The sequence below is a fragment of the Varroa jacobsoni genome, unplaced genomic scaffold, assembly GCF_002532875.2.
Source record: "Varroa jacobsoni isolate VJ856 unplaced genomic scaffold, vjacob_1.0 scaffold_918, whole genome shotgun sequence".
NCBI lineage: Eukaryota > Metazoa > Arthropoda > Arachnida > Mesostigmata > Varroidae > Varroa > Varroa jacobsoni.
In genome coordinates, this window is record NW_019213820.1 from 145,973 (window position 1) to 170,755 (window position 24,783).

The window sequence follows — 24,783 nt, forward strand, 5'->3', positions numbered from 1 at the left end:
CACGTTTCAAACATTCTAAACATCGTTAAAAGCTGTCTCAGTCGACTATCCGTAGTTTTCTCTAACATATTACACATCGGCATCCATTCTCTCTCCCTTTCTAAATAACACTTTTTTTACTTTTTAAAGAATGTAATTGGTTTTTGTCTCGGAATGGCATTAGATGCTATATATACTAACGGAACAGTAAGCTACATTTAATTATCGTAGTCTACTCGCGAATAATGATTAATAATTTTATAAACATTATATGGATAAAAATCTATAAAAATTGAAATTTTAGGCTGGCGAAAGAAACGAAAACCATATATAAGTAATATATATAAGCATACCTACAGTATATTTCATACTATTTTATAAAAAAAAGTTATATTAACCAACTGTTTAACCATGCTTCTGACGCACTAGTGGTTGCAAATGCAGGATGCATGCCGTAACGATCTTTAACCGAGGGAGAACAGACGGAATATGCAAATGACATATATATATACATATATATATGTATCGCTCAACTAATGGAGCAGTTTTGAACTGCTAAGAAAATTGACAGTTTTATATGTTTGTTGTTTTAAAGCAAAATATCTTTAAGGAACAAGTAAAATACACGTAGACTGTAGCTAAGACTTTAATCTTGTCGTAATGATTGAGATCCTGAGAAAACACCATGTTAACAAAGTATCCACATCGCCTCCGCTTTTCAATAGGCGCCCCAAAAACAAAACATGAAATCAGACGACCCATTGTCTCTTATCTCCTTTCAAGTTAATACAGGTTTCTTACGTAAATGTCAAGAGCTTTACGATCGCCGCTCCATACGGCGTTCCACATTCATTAGTTACAGTAATGAACTTCAAATGTTCATATTTTTGTTTTCCGAGATCGGTGGACTACGCTATTGTATGATCTAGTAAAGAAATTTAATGTGGCTGATATTTCCATAAAAGTTGCATTGAGGTCAATTTTTTCATCAAAACACGAAACAATTAAACGTGGCTTTATATAATTTTACATGAATGATTCCTTGTCTTATATACCACTAAAATTTAACAGAAAATGCTGATCTGTAACAAGACGATACTTTATTTGATATTCAAGAGCTCCATATATAAATACACAGAATGGCAACAATTAAAACAGATTTTTCTAGGGTGCTCTTAAAAGCCGCTTTGACAGTACTTTAGAGGCTTCCTCTATGTAATTTCACCGCATACGGTGTGATGATGTTACACATATATGAACAGATTCAAGCTAAATAGGCGAGAAAATCACCTGTTGTGACACTAGCCGTACTTAAATTTGGGTATTAACCTTATTATTGTTAACTGAATATTTTTTGGTTTACTAGAACGACCGACATCTCAGCTAACAAAAAAAAGTGTATATGTAATGGTTTTCTAGCATCTCGTAGTATCTAAAAAAAGTTTGTTTAACTTTGAATGTTGAAAAAATCAGGCATTTGCAAATGAAGCTCACGTTTTGTATCATCTACATATATGATAAAAAGGTTATCTTCACCGTCATAAGAAAAACAACGGTCTTATCTGTGTCTCAAATTTCCGTACGCTAAGCATTGAAATCAAATAACTAATACTAGGTCAGCAACTACTACAGCAACAGCATCTGGTTCATACCGTTATTATGTATATTTTATAGCCAACGGCTAACATAATTCCCCTTATTGTGCTATGCTCTTTCACCTCATAATTTTACCTGATATTTATATATGCCTATTTAAATACACACCCTTGATTTGAGTAATAGACAAGTTTTCATGATATGTTATACTAATGAAAGTGAATTGAATCTATTAGCGACCTGTTTGCTTTTATTTCCGGTCTGATTGTTTTACAATATTCTTTATGACCGTAAACAAAATTCTTGGAATGATTAGCAATCAACAGCAACAACGTACCAGGTTATATCTCCCATAAATATGAATCTAAGTTGCTTAAATGCACGCTCACTCCCTAAAAATGGGACTACAGACGCTCCCCACTGATATCTAGAAATCAAAAGGTACGCATCGCCCTAATAGCGAAAACATGACTCTCGAAGGAACAGGTAATTTCCGCTGAATGAAGCTGCAATGACTTCATAGAAGTATTCTGGAGAGACAGAAGATTACGGCTTTGAGTAGTTTGCTTGTAAGGAATAAAATACCGTGCTTAAAAATGGATATATGACCCTTCCTGTTCGACGTCGTTGGTAGTAGAATCACTTTTTCACAGAGTGTGATAAAGCTTGTATCCGTCTTTTTCTCGCCCACAGACACAGCTAATGATTTCGTGGACCGTATGCTAACACTAACCAAAAAAAATAGGTGGAATAATAAAATGCAACAATACTATAACTATATCGAGTGAGTTCAAACTGTCGCGTATCGACTGGCTGAGCATACCAGAGTGTTAAGGAACCAAAAATAAAATACCTAAATTACTTTATTGTTATGTACTGATATAACTGTTACGGACTACGAGGTGTTCCTTAACGACTGCAAGCACAACGATATAATTTAATGCTGAAAATCAATACTTAGTGATTAAGTTTCTATTTCTCGAAGGTAAAAGCGCCAACGGAATTTATTAAGGATTGGTGAAAATACAAGAAGCGTTCAGTGAAATAACTCGTAACTAACGCAATCATTTTTAAAAACGGTGTGAAATTGAGTGCCGCTTAGGAAACGAATACATTTCGCGGCTTTTAAGGAAAGAACGAGTTGCTATGATCAGCCCTTTGAGTTAAAAGAAAAAAAAACAGTCCTTTGATGACTTAATATAAGATTCCTTGAACCATATGTTATAAAATTATTATGAAAATACTGAAGATAAAAAGGTAAAGCAAACATACATGAACTGAGGTGGCAACACGTATGGTGTACTCTAGAGACAATTTACGCAACTATTACCTACAAGATATCCGCCTAGAAAACACCGCCGCCATGAACGAGACATAAATCACTCTGTGCCGCGCATTAGAAAAGGCTTGGCCGTAGGAATGGTATTGATTAGGACAGAAAACTTCCGCAGTAGTATCGAACAACTTCAAGTTTAATCTCCCAATCATATTCGCAATCAAAAATGATCTGATATTATGAAGTATTGTCAAAAAAAAAGTCAATGCTGCCAAGTTTCAAACTTCTAAGTAGCCTCATGGATGTGTGGTTCAACGACAACACACGACCTTATGGCCACGATTCAATTACGGCCTGGACTAAGAAAAAACTGAAACAAACCATCGTCTCAGTTCCTTATGTTTCCCAAAACTATCGCCGTTCTACTTTATACAGTCTAAACGTTACTTGGGGTTTTAGACCTGCTAAATAGCTTTGAACAATCCGATAAAAAGATTCGTGAATAGCTGCTTTATATCTGACTAAGTCTAGTTGCTTGATTCTCCCGTATTAACAGGAAAGTTAATACGAGGGCATCAATCTTTATTGTAGGTATTTCTAACTGCACTGATCGACAAAGGCCTTTTATTGTTGACAACTATATATTTTTCCAATTTATTGAAACTGAATATTGTTAGCAAGCCTAACATATTGGTGTGGAATTTTTCGTGAATAGTAGTGAAACTTACCAAAAAGGCGATATTGTAAAGCTTGCTTAACCGTGCCAAAAAGAAACAGTAGGCTAACAATTATTTTCGAAAACAATTGCTAATTAAAGTATTTTACCATTTTGTAAAGAAAGAAGTGTATTTAAAAACATATTGCATGTTAAAAAAACGTATTTCGCAAGCTCTTGTGTTGTGTGTCTTTTCGAGGGATCTTATTGGTTATATACAATAATAGCTTATTGATGGTACGTAGTATAGCTTGAGTACAGGCCTTTCGATGAGCAAAATGAGGATTTTAATAACTCAACTTTCCATTACCTAACCAAATTACCGCAACTGCCTTGAGAAACGAGAACATAAAGATATCTTTTATACGGTGAAGTAAAGTAAGCGAATGGTGTACCGCTACTGATACGCTGGGACAGGCACATTGCTAGTTCGACCCCTAGCGTACATCAACAAAACACCTATCACCAGGTAAAATATTATAATAACATTATCTTGCTTACTTATAGAGCCGATAACAAGGATATGGGACTTTTCTATTAGCCTTAACTATGATGTCGACTGTGTCCTTGACCGAGCCACAATCTGTACTATGATCTGTATATTACCTCAAATTACGTGGCATTTGTGTTATACATCATAACTGACAGCGTTGAGCGACATGTAGCATCCGCCATTTGTCATTGAAGCGGTATGAAATTAGTCTTAATCATTTGACGGTACACTAAACTTATCAAAAGGATGGTGTTCTATTTTGAGCCGCATGTCCGACAAATGGTTGTTTGGTTGATTTTCCAGTATCCAGCCAGAGTTAACAATTAAGTTCTGAACAGTTATGATTCAGCTAAACAAAGCTTAAAGTTAGAAGAAACATCTTGTGCCATTAGTAGCAGTTATTAAATCATGCTGAAAGTAATAACGGTTTTTGTTTATTGCCTCGCTCCTCTTATTTTTCGTTTGCTGATGGCCAGGTATTAGATATTTCTGAAAACCTCCATTCTTGTTTACTTTTATTATAAAACAGTTTTCATCGCTTTTTTGAGTTCACAAATTTTACTTTTGGTATGTACTCTAAAGTTGTCATATTATGAAGTGAATTTGTAAAATCGATTTTTTGCCGATGCCGGAAAGCTGCGGAAGCAACTCGCTAAATTTGTTTCGCCCGTTGTGAAGACTATAGCTAATATATGAACTCGTCTAACAATCATATTCATCTACTATCTACCGAATATAATTTATATTTATTGGGGCTAGTGGTGTTTGTGTGGATGCCTGCCTGTAAGGTCCGATTTTTTATTTTTTTTTTGATGAGTTGATTTAGGAGTATGCTAAGAATATGTGTGGCATATGAAAGCCATAGTATTTCTTCACGCCAATCAAAAGCTTGCAATAAACTCAATAACCTACAAGTTCCTATACTTAAACCGACGTCTTCCCACTCAAAAACGGGGCGAATACGGTAACAGCGCCGCTTCTTCATGTGGGATGCCGGCGTCTGAAGGCGGTTCCACCGCCGTCACACAGTTAAACGAAACTTAAGTTGCAGTCATTAACATTGTCGTGCAGCTTAGTTTAGTGCTAAAAGTTCACTCGTTTATTAGTGTACAGTCTATTATTATAACTTAAAGTAAGTACTCAGAGTCTTTGTGATGGTTTTTGTTTGGAATTTCTAATGGATGCGTGTAACTAAGTTTTAGGGGTGGGGTTTTTTGTCCACAGTTTGTTCTCCTGGTTAGATCGTGGACAAACGAGCAAACATGGAGTCTTACATAGACCTTTACGGAGGCCTGATCTTAATACCAATTGAAAGCTCTTAATGAGCTGCATCAAAATGCGATACACGTTCTCACGCCTAAACTTAGATCTCCACGATGGAAATGCGACGGTAGCACCTGAAAACACGCTTATTTTTTTATCTATGAAGTGTGAACACAACGCCGCCGCAATACCGTTTAGAGACACGGGGTACAGAGCACTCTCCGTTGATATATCGTTAAATGTACAAATGTATGCAACAGTCTGGTGCAAATGTTTGCAAGTGTACAAATAAAATAACAACACACCATTTAGAGTGAGCTTTCCAAAACTACTTCTAGTCATTTTTTATCTTCTTTTAAAAAAGCTGTCAAAACTGAAAGCTAGTGAAGTGCATTGTTTATGTCACAATATCATGTTTGAATGTAACAAGCTAACCTTACTGATAAGCTAATCAACTGTGCTTACCTTATCTACGCTTATATTTAAAAAGCGGTCCATAAATATCGGACAAATATACCGGTTCCGAGCGACTTAAGAGAGTACAAAGTATATGTAAAATACGTCATTATGTGACTAGAAAAATGCAGATCAGCGAGAAATTTTTATTTCTCACGTTTTGCAGCGCGAATGAGCAAGTGGATTTTCAAACTTCGTATTAATTAGTAATGTTTGCCCTAAAAATGCCTGAGCAGCAGGAGTGCAATTTTTGTTAAAAAAAAACTCTTGTTTAAAAATTGGGAGTTGATCATCCATATAGGGAACCGACAACTTAAAAACTCCACTTTACTCGTAAAATTTGCGCTTTGTGGTGATTGCAGCCAGGGTCCAGTCAAGCAAGCCGACAAAGATCCAAGACACATTAGACCGTTTCAGATTAAAATATAAACGGTCACTGCATGAACACTGGGAAAGGCTCTATTTTTAAGTATAAATGCTTGGAAACAGGAGAGAACTGAAGAAAAAGAAGTCCGGTCTAACTTCATACGATTTGGATGAAGCTCCATAAGCTAGTTTCACTATAACTATTCAAAACTTCGCCATAATGAAGGTCCCAAACACCCCGAGAGCACAAAGAAAGCAAGAAAAGACACCGTAAAGAAGGCGGGTACTCCGATAAAAGAAGACAAACGTAGAGCCACTAAAGGGGAACAAAAGATTTAAGCGAAGAACCAGATAGAATAGATGGAAATGGTGCGTAGTCGATATCATAAGAGAGATCGACAAAAAAGAAACTCGAAAGAAACACATTCAAGACATGGTAGGACTAAAAAAGGGATTATCTTTTAAAGGAGGATTACATCTCTGCTCAAGAATAAATGACCAGAAAAGGTATACGCTAGAATAAATATGGCAAGTAAAGAAATTCTTGAAGACACTTTCTTTAATTGCGGAGCGAAGTGACTGCGACGACAGGTTTCTAGAGCTTATTAAAAAAGGACCATCGCCAAGCGTAATCAGGTTCAAGACATCCACAGTCCCTCCACTAGAAGCGGTAGCAACAGTTGACGCCAGGGACAATGTCCTAGTAGACGGCATCAAGTCCAACGCCGATCAAGGCTCTCCTAGAATTGGTGTCATCACTAAGGTCCCAGGAATGTTAGCTTAAACTGATACCATTGGTGCAGTCTGCTGAGGTACATCGTAGTGAAGATAAAAGGGTGGTGAACGGTTTCTTTAGAGACGACCGCAAAGCCGTAATAAGCACGGAATGCAGCAGAAACGTTGATTGTTACAGGGTCTATCTTGGGACCAATACTTGATACCAATAGAATCTTGTTTATGACGAAGTACACAGGCCACTATGGATTAAGCACGGTAGTCTTGTAAACGATTTGGCATCATGAGTTCTGCCAGAACTAAGACGAAACTAGAAAACAAAGCCTACTAGGTAAAAATGATTGAGCTGAGTTCAGATAGAATACATATATGGTGCAAAGAGGGAAGAACGCTCTCTTGGCCGCCCTGGCAAGCTGATACCGATAACTAGGAAACCGGGTGAGAAAAGGAATAGACAGCTTGCCTTGGTAATAAATTCCGTAGTTCTCTGAGTGGCTCCCATCTGAACAAAGGCTATAAAGGTATAAAGAAGTAAATGTCACCTGAAGAGAACACAGTGGGTGCTAGCCCTTCGAGTAAGTAGTAGAGCAAGTAGAGCAATCTGCACCCCCTGAATCGTTGCCTCCATAGCTGAAAAGCACAATAATTGTTGCTGCCTGGATTGGAAGGTTAATACAAAAAACGAAAAAGATACGGGGCGTGCTTTGGAGAAGTGGTCTGTCACCTGCTCAAGGTCCTTACCGGCCACGGATGTTGTCAGGCGTATCTTCATAAAATAGAAAATTCGCCAAATAGTTCACACATCACGTGCAATGCTGGCGTATAGGAGAATATATACTACACATATGAATATACTACACGTATGAATACATAAAGGTTGAAAAAACCGCGTATTCACTTATAATAATATGTGCATAATAAATGGATGCTTCAAGGTGAAGATAATTAAACTGCAATATCCGGGAACGTAATAAAGGGTATGAATGCATTCAAAAACAAACAGGAGCGAACATTACACAGGTAGAAAGCCTAGCATTTCTAAGCTCACGTTCAGTAGGAAAATGGTTCCTTTCTGAATCAAACTAATATTAAAACATAGAAAGACACAAAACCAGGGATACAGAACGTGTAAAATATATGGGTACTGTAGTTAGAAAATACTAGCTAACGTGGCAAATGCCTAGATAAGAAGTGTGATATCCGAAGACGAGGTTTATAAATTCCCCTCTTAAAAAACTCTCTGGGTAGTGTGCTGAATGATAAGCCCTCATCGTACACACGGACGAACCCAGAGTTGTTCCGGCAGCTTTTTGGCCTTTGTATAGCAGGCGTAATAAGTTTAAGAAATTCTTTTTACTACTGGATAAACCCGTTTTTGTAATCCAAAGTCAGGCATTGCAGAGTAAAAAAGAACTTTTCAATGGTATGTAACACTAGACTATCAGCAAACGAAAAATTAGAAAGAAATTAACAAAGAAAAACCGCCGTTACTTACCAAAAAACCTAATACATAGTAAGAATGCATATTGCTTTGACTGCGGTATTTTGTATTCAACCAAAGAATGAATCTTCATCGTTGTCGGAGTTTTCAGGTCTAGGCGCGTCGCCACTGTACAGATCCAATCCCAAAACTGAAATATAGTGGTGACAGTGTAAATACGACTTGGTAAGCCAGTATTTAGAAGACATAGTATGAAATTCAATGTAAATAGCAATATTTGTCATGAAAATAAGATTTAGGTTCAACTTATTTTCTCGAATGTATCTGTTTACAAATGAACTTTCAAGACACGTTGTTTGATAAATTGTACCATTATGTCATGTTCCGTATTACAGCAATAGTACAAGGAGGAGCGTTGATGTAACTGTAGTCTTTGTAATTTTTTCGCATTTGTGACTAAATAAATGGTGCTATAATACAGTCAGAGCGCAATATTGTATATTTTCATGCAGCTTCAAAGAAATCTTCATAAAAGTGCGAAATTTCAATATCGCCAAACAAATAATGCTGAGTAAACTAGTCCATAAAAACAAATTGGCACAGTACCATAATTTGTAAACAGGTGACGCTATTAGGTAAGCTCTTCTTATGTTTAGATGCAATTTCAATGCGTTGGCAACAATTAGGATTATCCGAAACAGTACTGTTCACAATAATAATATTGGCTGGATAATATGGCAACGGCCCTATTGCTACACGCCATGTTAAACTCCTCTACCTTACTGCAGTGAGGCGCACTTCATAGCTAGGTAACATTTACCGTTTTCTTGAACGAATAAAACTAATCTCTCGCAGTGTAACAATTTAGTTGTCATAGTTTAATAGTAGCTAATATTCCCCGAATTCGTTACGCCCTAGAATAAAACATTTGTGAAATATTTGCAGAATCGACAAATGCAAACAAGCTTAATAATGTTAAGCAATAAATGATAATTACCCCTTTTGGAAACTATATTAGGGACATGGTGTTTGACGTTTTTAGTTATGAGCTTTCTAACGTGTGATGCGGCCGTGCACTTTGATGAATAAGCTACAGGACTCGAGCTAAAGGCTTGCTTGTGGTTGCCAGAAGCGCACCCATTGGTTGTATCTCCCAGGCTGCTATATCTGAAAAATAAGACAAAGATCTTATTAGTAAGCAAATCAAATAATAAGCTGTAATTTCTATTTCTCAGACATAACTCATTTCTAATAACTCGCTCGTCAAGCGTTGCAGAGATACTTTTATATGATTATTGCTTCAAGCTTTCACGTCGTCAGTCAAAAAGTCTGGTCGAGTCAAAATAACATTTCTATACCGTTCTAACGGGTATGAATGCCTCTTTTGAAAAATTCAAACGCATCATTCAGCACTTGGCTCCATTCCCGCTTTTGGCTGAGGTAGGTGTTTTTATAACAACTGACAATACAGATGTATACATCAATTCATCCAATTATATGTACATATATCTAATAGAAACTAGATAAGCAAAAAATATAAGCTTTTACAAACAAAAACCTAGACGAAAACACACACATAGAGAAAGTAAAGATCCCTGAACTATGTGAAATACCGTAGGTTTATCCGTATATCATATTATCGTAGACATGTGAACATACAAATTTCAAAATTTGCTTTAAAATAGGCGAACTGCTACGGCATTGAGTCTAAATTTGCATCCAGACATCCCTCCGAAACTTCTTACGAATTCATTATCGATTAACCAATAAAAGATTTTAGGGGCAGTTAAGTTAAATTGGCAGTTGCCTATTTGAAATTAGAAATGGCCGACTGCAAGGGCATTCGTTGGTGCGCAATGCCTTAGAAGTAGAGCCTTTCAAAGTAATTCTGATTCGTAGGTTGTATTAAGAACATACGAAGTCACAAACACCCGGATAGAAGTTACTAGATATATTACTTTTCGTCTCACTTTTTAAAAGGAACCTCTTTTAAAGGAGCTAGTACATGACGTTCACCAAACACCATCATTGTTTAGTCCATGTTTAGTTCATTAGAGCTTTGCGCTCTAATATGGCTGTGTTGGAATACCGTGTACTGAGTTACTGAGAGATTCACGTGTTCATGATGATTTTCTATTCAAAGAGCTACGGTGCACGTAAAGGAGAGCCAAGCTGCATAAAGTTTACGGAGGCTCTTTTTTCCGTTATCCAGAACTAATATATATGTATGTATATATATAATACCGACAGAATGCTAAAACGAATAAAGACTTGTGTTCCCCTGGATGTGCTATGCAATACTTTGTATTATAGGCATTTTTTTGCGAATTTATATATATATGCATGTGAATGAGACTGGTTTGTGATCTAATTAGAGTAAAACTTCGCACTACTATGAAAAATACGGATTTCATATCTTAACCTTTTATAAAAATAGATTTATCCACAACTGAGTTTTCTCCAAAAGTGACTGGTTGGAGTGCACAGGTCCAGCAAAAGGAGGTTTTTATTTTATAGAATCTCCAAATTATCACATTTTACAAAATACAATAGTAACATTAGAAAAGCGAACTAGCGAAGAGATTTATACTTCAAACAAAACAACTACAGTATGTTTGTAAAGTAAAGAAGCTAGTGTATAAGATCTGACCACCAGTAAACATACTAACAGAAATGAAAATCAAAAAACAAGAACCGGTATTTCTTAAGTATCAACCTAATATTTAAAATTGTTTTAACACACTTTATCATGCTACTCCGATCACGGTAATCAGCAACTCACTTTACTCCGACATACACTTCCAGAAGTCGAATAGCGTTTGCAAAATCGGAGCGTGTGAACTGAGCGGTACCATATTATGAATCGATTCTGTGCGAACGCTCTCTCAGAATAAACAGATCTCATATCGTATACGGTTTGTTGTCCACGGTACTGCATATTGTGAATGGTAGAGGTATTGACTTTTGGTGTTTTACGCAAAAATCCTTTGTTCCCTGTTTAATTAATTATTGCGTTCAAAAAGTCGGTGTCTAACACACAAGGAAATCCTTTGCCTTGCTACTCATTATCGACATCAATAATTAGTTGTTTATATATAATTATAAATATTATTATTATATTAAATATGTTTTATATATAATAACAACAATATATAGTTGTTGAATTAATGTTTGTTAAAAAATCTCTTATTATATTTAGTTGTATTCAATGCACTTAACGCAACTTTGTCGCAACAAGTTTTCGTGCTATTTAATTGCAATTTTTCGCATTGCGGGCTTGTACTTAGCCTTATAAAACTCATAGATATTGCCAATTCGTGGAAGAACAGCACCAAGCGAATATTCTTTCATTGTGCTGCCGTCAAAGGCTGCCTTATAAGAGTATCTGTTACCGGGTTGCAAATTCCTATATAGCTCACTCTTGGCAAATAAACTTTAAGGTTTATTTTAGCTCCGTGTTATTGATTTATCCGTATATATACTTGTGAAAATAGCTAACACTTTTTCCTTACATTACCACTCTTTAAGAAACTGCTATGAATATGATACGTAATATGTGAATTTTGATCTTAAGAGTCAACAGCAAGACATGTTAGGGTCACCAGTGTTCTGAAATTCCTGTTCGCAACTTCAGCTTTGACGAAATGTGGAAACTTTTAATAGCCATCGCCTTCAACTCAGCTCAAACGTTGTAACGTTAGTAACGGACGGTATCTAACTATGATGGTCGTTGTTGAAGCTGTCTAGCTTGTTCCTGTATATGGAGATAATTTTTTGATTTTTGGAACTTTCGTAGCTGTCTGGGTCAAAATTTTACGGAGTGCTTTGACATACACGTTCATAAGGTCTATCTACTCCTCATTTTTGTTGTGGTCTTGGACACCTTGCTCGTATTTAATCTCGTCGATTATGTCAATTTGCATCGTATTTAGGAAATAGTACCTCGACACTTCGAAGAAATTTAAAGAACATAAGCATTTTTTTTTCATTTAAAAAAGACCGAATTTGATTCTAGCATCTTAAGATTAATGTCTATATTTATTATTTGCTCGCGACAATTGTTTCATGCTGCACGGTAGGATTGTCTCCTTATATTTTAATACGACATATTGCTGTTATACTTGTGTGCCGTTTAAACTATGCTACCCTTCACTTTTTCCACTCGTTGAGAAATGTGGGTTTGAAAAGTCTCTGATACCATTATTACCGCCTTCATGGCAAAGCCTAATTCAATGCCAATATGCAATATTTTGGTTTATAGAACTGGTAAAACTATAATAAATCAAGCACTTGAAGCCTCTGTAATGAAAAGAATGACTAGCTAAAGGAGAAAAAGACGCATGTCTAGAAGATGGGCTTCCCCAAAACTAACCCAGAAGCATGCTCAAAAAAGGGCAAAAGGCGGTACAAATTCTAGTTCTCTAACTTGCTTGTATTCCAAACCTCAGAAATGTTTTAACTTGATTAACTAGGAGACGCTGAAGGTAAAGATAAAAATTCCATATTTCCCAGGCATTCTTGCTTGGTATCTAAGTGAGTGATAAGTTCGAGGAAAGGAAGGCACTGCTTACGATGCTATGTTATGCAGATGATCTAATATCAGAGATTAGTGTCTGGAAGGAGGCGACTTTAGCCACAGAGATAACTAGCAGGATTGATAGTGCGCAAAATTAGTTAAACGTTGAACAAAAAGAGGCACTCTGGAATTAAGGTAGTATTTATATTGTTTATTTATTTATTTAATCATACTCGTCGTGTAGTATACGTGCTCGGCGCGATATCAACCGGCGTTCAGCCAGGGGTTCAACCGTCCAAGCCACCGTAGCGAGAAGGTACTATTAACCACAAACAAGTACAAAATTAAAACAAGTATTGATTTCACATTATTTGATTCGATCTCGACGTACAAACCACTACATTTACCCCCGTAAGAACATATTCGATCATGCGAATAAAGGTTTCATAAAGGTTTTCTTCCTTGTCAAATGCGCCTATAATGACCTTAAGCATTCCGCTGTTCAGCAAATACGACTAAAGTTTTGTGTATATAAAACTACTCGTTCTACAATATTGTTTCGTCGTATCTGTTCAAACGAAAACTGTTTATAAACAGCCAGGAACTTACTTTTGGAAGTGCTACATAGAAGGAATTAGGGTTTCACACGGAGGAATATTATCAGTTGTATTTGTAATTCTAATTGTAAATCTAAATTGTAATGTAATAATAATGGGATTCAAAAGTGTATCCTACACCCTCGGCTTTTACTGTAGTCATTAAAGCACGCATAACCACACGATTCAACATCCTATGAGGGCAGTGTGTGAGCTTAAAACATATCAACGCTTTGCTAGAGCGAATCAAGTTGGTTAGGTTCCATGGGGTTCGCTTTCAATAAGATAAAGTGAACTAAGAGAACGAAAATTTCAAAGGAGCATGAAATACGGCAAAAAACACTAAGGAATCTTGAGTAAAATGTACTTATTTTTGTTGAAAAGATAAAATAATATTATACAACAACAGTTCGTATAAATATATTTTCGTAAGAATTCAGGGAAAAATCAAAATAATTTTTATCTTGAGTTGGTCAGAATTCTAGGCTTCCTAACGAGATCACATGAAGCATTGAAAAGCATAATATTATCTACCATGGTATGTTTTGCATTTGTAAATATAGACTTCATTTGGCTCACAAGAACCAGAGATAACGCAAAGTTTATAGTAAAAGTTATGCCCCGGGTGCCTAGGTTAAAATATCGCTATTCGGGCGATTCATTGTGCGATTTATGATTTAGACCAGCTTTAGACCGGTAAAACCTCACGGCAACAATTCGCAAATTTGTTTTTCCAGATTGAAGGGCATTTGGTGAAAAAAGGAGTACTCGATAGTTTGAAGCGTCATCGTAAGTCTACAATAAACAGGGGCGTCCTAGCGAGCTAATCGTGCAAGAGTGTCCAAGAGCACGCTTGCATAGACAACTCCAATTTAGCGTTTCCAAGTTGCAACAAAGAAATGTTCCCATATGATTTCTACACCGCATGGAGCTACTAGGGCCGTTTTGAGGTCAAATAGACAAAAGTCGGTAAAGACTGGCAGAAAGTACGCATTTCTGATAGTTGACGTCGCTACCATTGCACCATTCTGTGATATGTGACAATCAACTTTTACTGTTTAACAAAGGTAGCCCGAGCCAGGAAAAATTACTTGCATAGACGACGGGCGACTTCACAACAAAATGCGTTTTGAGATGCAGTTTACCGTTCCGTTTCAAACTCGATTACCACCTTTACTGTCAGGTTTGCAGAAGTCGCATGCGGTCTAGCCATTTTCGTGGATAACCAAATCGTCGCCGTGGAGAATTACATTTACCAAGTCTATGGGGCCTCGGGCTCTTGCTGATATGCTGTTAGTAACGCAAAGAACATTTGAAGAATATTTGCGAAACCTATGTCTGAGAAAAGGAAAAAGCTCTGCCACGCCATTGTCAATCCTTATCTGGTTTTTGTGAAGGACAATCATTAGAAGCTACAGAATTTTTGAAGGGACCCTCCTCTTCGTTAGGAAATTCACTTGCAATGACGTCCCTTGGCGCAGAATCAAAAGCTGCTTTCAAGTCTGAAAATATGTTGGACATAGGTGAGTTTCCTTAATCAGAGTATGCTTAATATTGGCCAACAGGGTTTTATACGACGTCATGATTCATCGATTGCGTTGAAATTCATGCTGACGCCAACGATATTAAGAAACCGAATTAGTATTATCGTGATTAAAAAGGGTAACGGTTTAGCATATCTTCTTCGCAACACTATACTACAGGTCGGCAGGTCTGGGCTTCCTTACTTTTTAAAGTAAGAAGTGTAACCTCTGACAGCTATGCAAAACGGGCTTTAAAGTTAAGCCTAGTAGTTATCATGAAGTTGAACAAATACGCCGTTTAATAGGACTAAAGCAAGCTCATCACAGAGTGAGTGAAGCACGTTACATTAAATATCCTTTAGAAAGAACAGATCATCGAATTCTGCCGTATCCTCTAAATTAACAGAAGCAGCAATGACAGTTACTGCGCAAATCTCATCCGGTACGAGAGAATGTAGGCGCTGTGTTAATTGCGCGCGGTTAATAAACTGTTAGAGGTACTTAACCTATTATGTAAAAACTGCTCGAAGATTTTTCGTTTATTGTACAAAAATAAACCATGAACGGGAAACAACATTCTACCCTCACACCGGATAACTGTATTGTGTGAGTGACTCTTAGAGCAATTTATGAAATTGTAAATACTAATTTCCTCATTTCTTACCCTTCATGCGTTCCCTAGGCTTTGTGTTTTATAACTATAAAGAAAGTACCTGTAAAAGTCTATTGTCCACAAGGGACATGCTGGAGGCACGTCTAATAAATATAAGGTAGGCCGAAATCCTTTTGTGAAATCTGTGCGAAGTATGACGACGTCATTCATGTTCTCGAAAGTTGTATGAATTCCAATGACAAGGGGGTGAATGTGTAAGAGATGTGTCTACAAGGTATTAAAATAGGCGAGTTCTATAAATTCATGCAAGAGAGAATCTGATTTCATTATTTATTATATCTGCTATCATATGATTATAAGCAATTTATTTAATACATAAGGTAATTTAAGAATATAACGTAAGAATCTAATGATGGATATGCTGATGGTATTAGACACCCAGGAAATGGCAAAGACTTAACCAATATAATGTATGCTTCTGTTCTTTAATGTGCAATCCATAGAACTTTTTGTATAAATCTCCAGTTTGAAGAAGGTACTGATTCACTCCTTTACCACGAGTAGAGGAGGTGTACACTTAATGCGCAGCTGGATTGTTGATTGCACAAGCGATGAAATCACAATATAACAATGCTACCTAACACTCATGTCCAGGTTTACCAGCCGCGGCAGATATGCTATTCAATACAGAATGGAACATTTTTGTGCCGCCGTACATAAAGCAAACATATTTCTTAAGAACAATAAGAAATATTGCTGAGGTGTAAAAGTGTGCATTGCGTCCAGGCGTCACACTTTTAACATGTGAAGGGCATCCCTTCATGCAGGGGTTTGACAAAGAAATATTAGGTTTTTTTTGCGTTCACTTTACTACTGCATAAGTGGGGACTGCGCTACCGCTTCCCTATCCCAATGATGACACGCTGCCCGGTATTAATACTCACGTGATTTTCGATGATGTTGATTCGCCAAAGCCTTCGAGCAGTGGAGTAGCTTGTAGGCAGAGTCACCAAAACGCGAGCTTTACCTATGAGGTTTTGAAGAAATAGAGCGACATCAGGGAATTCATGAAATTGCTGCCAAGGGTCTTTTCTCGAAGGATGATTGTTCCAATCTTGATGAATTCCCTGGACCTCGACGAGGATCTTTTAGGCCAGGGAAGCTTTTTGGTTCAACTCGATGGAATGGGCGTTTCCTTAGCTATCGGCTTAGCTCTACCCACCTTCTTTGCATTCTCTTACTCCTATATATTGGATGTTATGTCTGGCGCAAACCGATAATTAGCAACCAAAATGAAGTTTGTGGTGAACGTATGCATATCAGCAGAGTCGTCCTTGCAGCGTCTGAGTTGTACAAAGTCGGCCGGGCTGGCCCAAGCACGATAAAATGCCATCAAGGACGTTTTAGACATATTCTTTACACATATATGTTTTAGGACTATATTAAAGCTATATGGTCTACCACAAGGCCATTGACACTGACCTCTCAGGTTTACCAAATGAAATTGAGAAGCAGCTTTTTTTTTATAGTCCATTGTTAAAAGACTCAAAAAAGAACTATAGTAAACAATGTAGTAGCACGAAAATTCAATGCATGCACCCGGTACCGAAGTAGCCAAAAGACCTTAAAAAGGGCGTTGCGCGCTGTCACACCACGTTGCACTATTCACTATTGTAACCTCAATCCCGGAAAGAAATCTCGGAAGCTTAAAAATATCTAAGATATTGTCTAATAATTATAAGAACATCGACCTGAGCGTTACCATTTTCCGTTCTGCCTTCCATCAAGATATTCATCTTACAGGCTGCATCTAGCCAGCAGGTACAAAAAGTAATTCTAATATTTGGTTGTACGTAAAGTCAAAAACTATGGTTATCTCGGATGAAAGAACATCACTACTTTCACGGGAAGAATATGCAGATTATTAGTATTGAGGTAATCAACTTTTCCAAAAATCAAAAAGCATTTATTTTTACACGTGGACTGGGCGTGGGGGTACTCCTGGTGCGAACAAAACCGAAGATGTACTTCTCCATATTCTAGAAAATGTGTCTCCTGAGGGAACAAAGCACTTCTGCTTACTTAGCGATATATGTCTTAATCAACACAAATATTACCTCATACCTCAAATGCCATTTGGCTTCCCTGAGAAGTAGGCATCTCCGACCTTTTACCATATGGAGCTATTCATATTGGCTAGTAGGTATAGTAGTCGGCAGAGCTAAAGATAAGTTACAAAAATTTGTGACCAATGTTCTCCCACAGAAGTGTTTCGAAGTACGTCAAGATCAAGAATTACAGTAGCGATTGGCAGATCTTTGACTTACTCAGTTTTCCCTAAGATGGTTAAAAAACTAAGCGGATATTCTTGTATCACTGATGACCGAAAAGTCTATTTGAATATTTAGATATGAAACGGATAAAGGTGATCTTAATGGTGAGTTTACCGAAACACCTGTACGTGAAAGAGTTTTACACCCTCATCTCATCATTCTTATCGCCGTAAGGCAAGACAAACTTGAAAGCAAAGCCACTGCAGCAAAATTGTGTTTCATGAGTGTCATGTTGACCACCTATTACACTAGTGAAACCGGAATGGCCCACAAGGCCTTATTGAATTATTGAAAAAGACTACTGATTGAATCCTTAATAAGTATGGCTCTTTTTGTCATTCAAATCAAATACGCTGGCAATCATTTAAGAATGATGAGAAATGTAAAATTAATATGTTGACATTTTTAACACAAAAAGAACATTTTTAGAAAGCTTTGGCCCTTCTTTATCAAGACACGTTATATATACGTACAATGTTCAGAACGTTATCCAACCGAACTAAATAATTTCAAAAGTACACTTCCACTTTATTTATTTTCCTTCTTTGCTCTCTAGATGTACTTTCACATAGTGATGTTCTTCAAAATGAAAAAGAAAGGCAAATGATATTCAAAAATATATTTTAGAGGACGCTGAGTATTAGCTGCAACTGCACCGTCCTTAACTAACGGAACCTTAATTAAGAGATCCATATAGAATCTACCTCATGTCTGCTATACTTTGAAAGCTATTCATATTTCTTATGTGTATATTATTTAGACATATACCACATGACAAGTGTGGGTAAAGAGCAACACATCAACTTGAACACTAATTTCGCCGATTATTGATCACCATAAATTGCTGCTACTTCCAATAGTACCAGGTTAGCAAAATTAATTTTGTAAGCGTGTTTTTGCCTTGATATAAATTTTGATGATAAACGTTTCGTTCTACCGCAATGTTCCAAAAATAATGGGCTTTAGTAAAATATAATAGATCTCATATATGCTTGTAGGGACAATCCTTAGGTTCAGAAATACTATTGAGAAAAATGGTCGGGTTAGATCTTACATCAATAAGTGTAACAACAGTGTAATGCCTGGCACTCTACTGGCACTGGTAACTCTATGATAGGTATACACCATTTGTGGTTTTGGTTACTAGTCAAGAAAATCTCCTTACAAGATGCAAATACCATCTGTGAGGCAACTGGGAGCAGTACTGCCCAGATATCCCTTTTTAACGCACTAGCGTATACGCCTACTCAGTACTTGGCTGTAGAAGCCTATGTTGTGCCTTATTATCGGCAAAAAGGCCTAACAATGTGTCCATGTTTGATAAAAACTTCACTTGAAGGTGAAAAGGTTCAGTGGATCATATATAATGAAATTTTAGACTGTCGAGAACATCAGCTATTCATAGAAAATAATTAGGCAAATAAATCTATGAGTTCTATTTATAACATAAAAGTCCTAGGTAAAGTTAGGAAAGTAATATAATACACTAAGCATAATTATAAATGCGCATATACTTTTGTAATCGAATCAATCGTATGGGTGGCTTAGTCATAGAACATGTTAGAGAGGGGGCCTCTCGGAGAAACAGCAATACATAGTAACCAGGATTCATGTGGCTTGAATTGAGTTTAAAATACGGCGAGAATTCTGGCAGTAATAGAATGGGTCTTCATTTTTTCAAGCGCTTTATTTAGTGGCAGTGAAAAGTTGCGTTTTGCCCAGGTTCCTCTACAAAAATGCTGGCCAAAAAAAAGCCAAGTAGAAAATATCAGTCATAGTAGGAACACAAAATTCAAGGAATATACGAGCATAACTAAAGACTTAAATGCACTATGAAAACGCAAATGTAATTTTTTTAAGGTAAGCATACATTACCGTTATGAAAGGTTTTCTAAGTAAATCCCTGACATCGAGTTAAAGCATTTAGTGGTATCACAGGTGGTACGCCCAACCCTCCAACGAATAACACACAAATTAGCACCGAGTTTAGTGGCAGTCATGCTAACTTGCGATTATATTTAATAGGCGGATATATTAATTAATATAAACAACAACTAATAAATACCCATGATTGCTAGAGCAGAAAGTAGTGCATGTACAAGAAAATTATGCTGAAAATGAAATTGGGACGTCACAAAAACGATAGTCAAAAAAATGAAGCCAACCGCGTATATGTACCACCTATAAAATTCTTAGCCGGTTTTTTTGCTGCCTAGGCACGCTTTTCAAGTACGTGGCTTTAATAGCCAGCTCAATCAACTAATACGGGCAAGCTATGGCCTCACAATCGATTAGACTATAGTTATTGGGTTGATTTGAATGTATCTTCACTTGCATAGTCACATGCCTATCACATTTAAAATAATAGTAAAGCGGTTATGAAAAAATTAGGAAAATTCGTATGGCCGACTTAAAATATTATTATTTTTTTACTAACATAGATTTTATAATATATTATTAATATATTATAAAATCTATGTTAGTAAAAAATTATTGTAAAATCTGTGTTAGTAATAACGGTCAGTAGCCTAGTGTGATAGATCGTTATCGAGATAATTCCAAAGAGAATGTATGGCGAATTAGGGGATAATTTTCCTCTGGTTAAGTAAATGCTTAGATGCATTTAAAAATGTCACCAGACATTTGTTGGATTTAACTATTTAGGTTACCTAGGAGAACCCAGAGCCACGTACATTTTAGTACGTGTTATAAATCGCGGAACCTAACTTACGTGGATTTATCGGATACAGCCGTATTCAAGTTTTCCCCGTCAACTTTGAAGTCGAGGTCAACCGCCATTGGAGTAAAAGTACAAGTTTCACCACTAGTGTCCTCTATTTCTTTAAAAGATGAACGCAACGAGGGTCTTCGACTGGGAGGCGGAAGTGGAATTGCCGTAGGTTTTGGTGATTCATCTATTTTCTTCCCCATCAATAACGCGTATTCCGATCGTGCATCCTTACCTGCAAAATAGATTGAAGTATTCGTTAAGCTCTTACACGGTGTTTAAGTGATTCTGGTACAAAAATAGCAGCGTTCCTTGTGGCCTTACATAGTAAAGAAAACTAATGTCAAGAGCTTTTTGAGGCATTTTTTTTCTAACAAAAGATTCTTGAAATATTTCGACTTTTCGACTGAAGAAATATCCGAGTTCTAAAATGAACTACAAGAAATAATATTACGCAGTAATCTACTGGAGATGAGATGTTCCTTTAGTTTGCATAAGCTTAATAAGTTCATGGTTTGCTCGAACAAATATTTTACGCGCGAATTAAATGGCATTAAAGCTTTTAAGAAAAGATTTTCCATTTCTACTAATCATAACATAATCGGCAGAAAATATGTTTATTGGACTACATGCTATATTGCCCCGCTGTGCCTCTTTCATCGAAGTATGCACCGATATTTATCATCTAGTCATTATGATGCCTCAGTTCCATTTTTCCAGATTTTCTATATTAAAGATCACAGTAACTCACGATATTAAACTTGTTTAGCGAAACTGCGTTAAAAATTACAAACGGTTATTGGGTACGGGAAGCTTCTATTTATTCTGCCCATCATTAAGTCTCATTAGAGCCAATGTTTCTACATATTTATGTATTCATTTATATTTGGTGCTGGCCGTACAATTTAAGGTGCTCAAAGTGCTCAAAGTTAGAAACATTTGCGCCACGCAGTGGTCACTGAGAAAAAAGCAACAACATGCGACATCACAAGCATTGCGCCAACGAAATATGAAGATTCGAACTATATACATTTTGAGTACGTAAACCTCTACTGAATGGTTTAAATTTGTGCGCTAAATCGCTCGTATTTGTTGACTGCTCCATATTATAGATTAACGCTAAATAACGATTCGTTCTCACAACGTTTATCAAGATATCTTCTGTGACAAAAAATACGTGCAAAAATTTTTTGTAAGAATGCTTGAAAATGGCTTATGCAGTCAGCTTTGCTATAGCCAAAACTGGCTGCATAAACTTGAGCCAAACACAGACTAGGTTTACGCAAGAGTTGAGGTTCTTCTGTTACTACGAAATGTATTTGTTTAGCCTGAACAGTAACAAACAGTTTTAAAAGTTCAAAAACTTCATATTATTACTGTTGATCAATTCCCATACCATCATCTTTAGAGCAAATTAATTCAATTGACGACGACGGCGTTTCGGACCTTGACGAAGCTTCACTCTCCTTAACACGGAATCTTAAATTTACTTCTTCCGTGTCTCGTGAACTCAGCGATTCGGGAGACGCTCCACGAACGACACTATTCTTTCGACCCGCGTTATTTTTCTCGTTTACCTAAAGGCAAACATGATGATTACTTAAGTTATTATCGCTATAGACATGACAGATTAAAATAACTTCGTGTACTTTATACACAGACATATAACAAGACCCAGAAATCGTAGTCACGCGTCATCATATATCAGCCAATAATGAAAGATCATACACGAATGTACAGTCTGGCCGATATACACATGCCAGCTGGGCGTGAACGAGTATGTCGTCCTCTTGTAACCCGGTCTAGTGTGAAGATGCCCACAAGAAGTATATTAGTACGTTTAAAAAAGCCTTTTGACAGCTAAAGAGTTTTCATTCCATAAAGTAGGAGAAGATACGCAAATTATTATATAAAAAAGCGGATTTATCTGTCCGATACATTTGTAAGAAGGACATATTGATGCCGGTTCTGTATTATATATATACCGACTTATATTACTATGCATCAGTTTTACCGACTATTTTATGAATGTGGTGTTTTAGACTGCGAATTGTTTTCAGCGATGCTTGACACACACTGTCTTCCTCATATCTCCTCATGAAATTTCGAAGCGAATCAAACATTAGGGCTGAGGCGTACACGTGGTATCACAACTACTCCATCCGATTAGTCCGGTTAGAAACGTGGTTGCAAACAAATTGATTATTTTACGCTCGCTGTGTTGCCTTATCTTGTTAAAACCAAGAGTCATTGATACCCAATGCCTTTATACTGGTCCACTGTTTGAAACATGTGCGGTTCGTTATTCATTACTGTTGCCGTTCTGTCGCGATATCCCAAGGTAACAAACCCCCTTCACACCTTCGTTTCCTCGTTTAAGTGAAGTCGTTGGTCGACAGTTGCCCTAGCATTCTGTGAGCCGCAAATGCAAAATTTTGCTTATTCACATACCATGAAAATTACATAGAAGATTAAGTGATCAAAGAAGTCGCTGGCATGTACTCTGTTATTTAATATGCGGTCGATGGATAATTGACACCTATGATAGTCCTGGAACTGTAATTGTTGAATCAACTACATCCTCTAGAGATGAAAATGCAATTCGCTTCAAACTCCGTACCACAATGTGTTTCCACAGGCCCAGATGTTAACGAATGTGTTACGAACCTTGCGTTAAGATCGTTGGGTAGGCGTGTATATCGTTGTCCCTGTGTTAAAGCTTTTTTGTTCGGTCCTACGAGTGAGCCTGTCTCCGCAAATTTTTTGATCAATTGCATCATTATTATTTTCATCAACCCATCCGTATCCTGTGCAATATGTCAGGAATGACTGTATGATATATTACATATGTATATATAGAATCGTCTACGCCGAGTTGCTGAGAATCAGTACAAGCGTAAACGAGGTGGTCGTCTAAACTGCAAAGCTAAATTCCGTAGTGGACTCTTTGACAGAGTAAGAAAGACGTTTTGTTGCCGCCGAAACTACCATTTCTTCGAATTACATTACTTAAAAAATTGCTAAGAACAATTAAAAAAACTGTGCAGCAGATTTCGAAACGTTTTCATACTGGCTTCAGCATACATTCACAGGCTAAGGAGGTGGCTACTAGGTGTGGACATCGTTTTTTGCGCTGCATTCTTTACTATTAATCGAATGAAGTTGATCTTGATTTTACGTTATTGAATTATCGTGACTTAAGTACTGTGACCCTTAACCGAGATGAATGTACCACTCAGCTTTGTATGAGACGATGCCGGACGGCTAACGACAGTCGCTCATTCATTAGTGCACTACGTAACAGCATTCTTTGAGAAAACCGCACTTAATTGAGAATTTAGCTATAAAATGACGCTCCTGTTTAACAGATAAACAAAAGAAGAACTGCTTGGTCTACCGACAATTCTTGATTTGTGCCAACTAATTATGAAAGCCTTCGATGTCTGGGTGCTAATTCATCCAGAAGTGGCTGACTCTAATCTAGTCCGGGATGTCAATCAATCGATCAAGCACATACCGAGTACCGGCTTAACATGGCGACTACACGCAAAAGGCTTGCTGCTTCTTGGGGCAACACCCAGTCCCAGCTTCTCGAAGGACCGTTTCGGAACGGTTACTTTATGAAGCAAGTTGTGTATCGCTGAATCCAGGTTCCGCCATGTCCAAATGTTGTGCCGAACCATCAAGACGGAAGGCCTATCTGTTCCCCAACACTGAAGCGTCACAATCTGTTTTACAGCCTTTCTTACCTCAGGCCATCCATACGTAACCACTATTTAACGCTTATACACCCTTGTTCATTCTATTCTAACTATATATAATCATAAATTTCCTATTTAGATTAGCTGCTTCAACTCTGCTGCCTTTCTAACTTCAAATACGCGTGTGGGCGACTTGCTGGACATGGCTGTCGCGCATACCTCCACGCGCAGATTGACTAGTCTTTTAAACTTTGATGCACGTACTGCTGACGAGCCAGCAACAGAGCCGACGAGGGCTAATGTGATCTTTAAAGTCGAACATTACTGGTCACTAGCAAATGTGTATGATCTCACAAAAGCTCGATAACTCGAGCAGTCTAATTTCTAAAGGAGAGACTCCCCTAGCTATTCGTGATAGGCCCTGTGAACTTCGTTGAAAATTTGGGTTAAGTT

At 37.2% G+C, this 24,783-nt stretch overlaps 1 protein-coding gene across 4 annotated transcripts in view; it reads right to left on the reverse strand.

Moving 5' to 3' along the window:
- LOC111264962 (uncharacterized) overlaps positions 1-24,783 on the reverse strand; it is a 90,035-nt gene that overhangs the window by 9,077 nt on the left and 56,175 nt on the right. For all 4 annotated transcript variants that reach the window (XM_022841249.2, XM_022841250.2, XM_022841251.2 and 1 more), the window contains 4 exons: positions 22,026-22,206; positions 20,633-20,864; positions 9,318-9,487; positions 8,375-8,510 (listed from right to left, as the gene is read on the reverse strand). In XM_022841249.2, coding sequence (XP_022696984.1) covers positions 8,431-8,510; positions 9,318-9,487; positions 20,633-20,864; positions 22,026-22,206 — 663 coding nt within the window. In that variant the 3' untranslated portion in view covers positions 8,375-8,430. The remainder of the gene's footprint in view (positions 1-8,374; positions 8,511-9,317; positions 9,488-20,632; positions 20,865-22,025; positions 22,207-24,783) is intronic.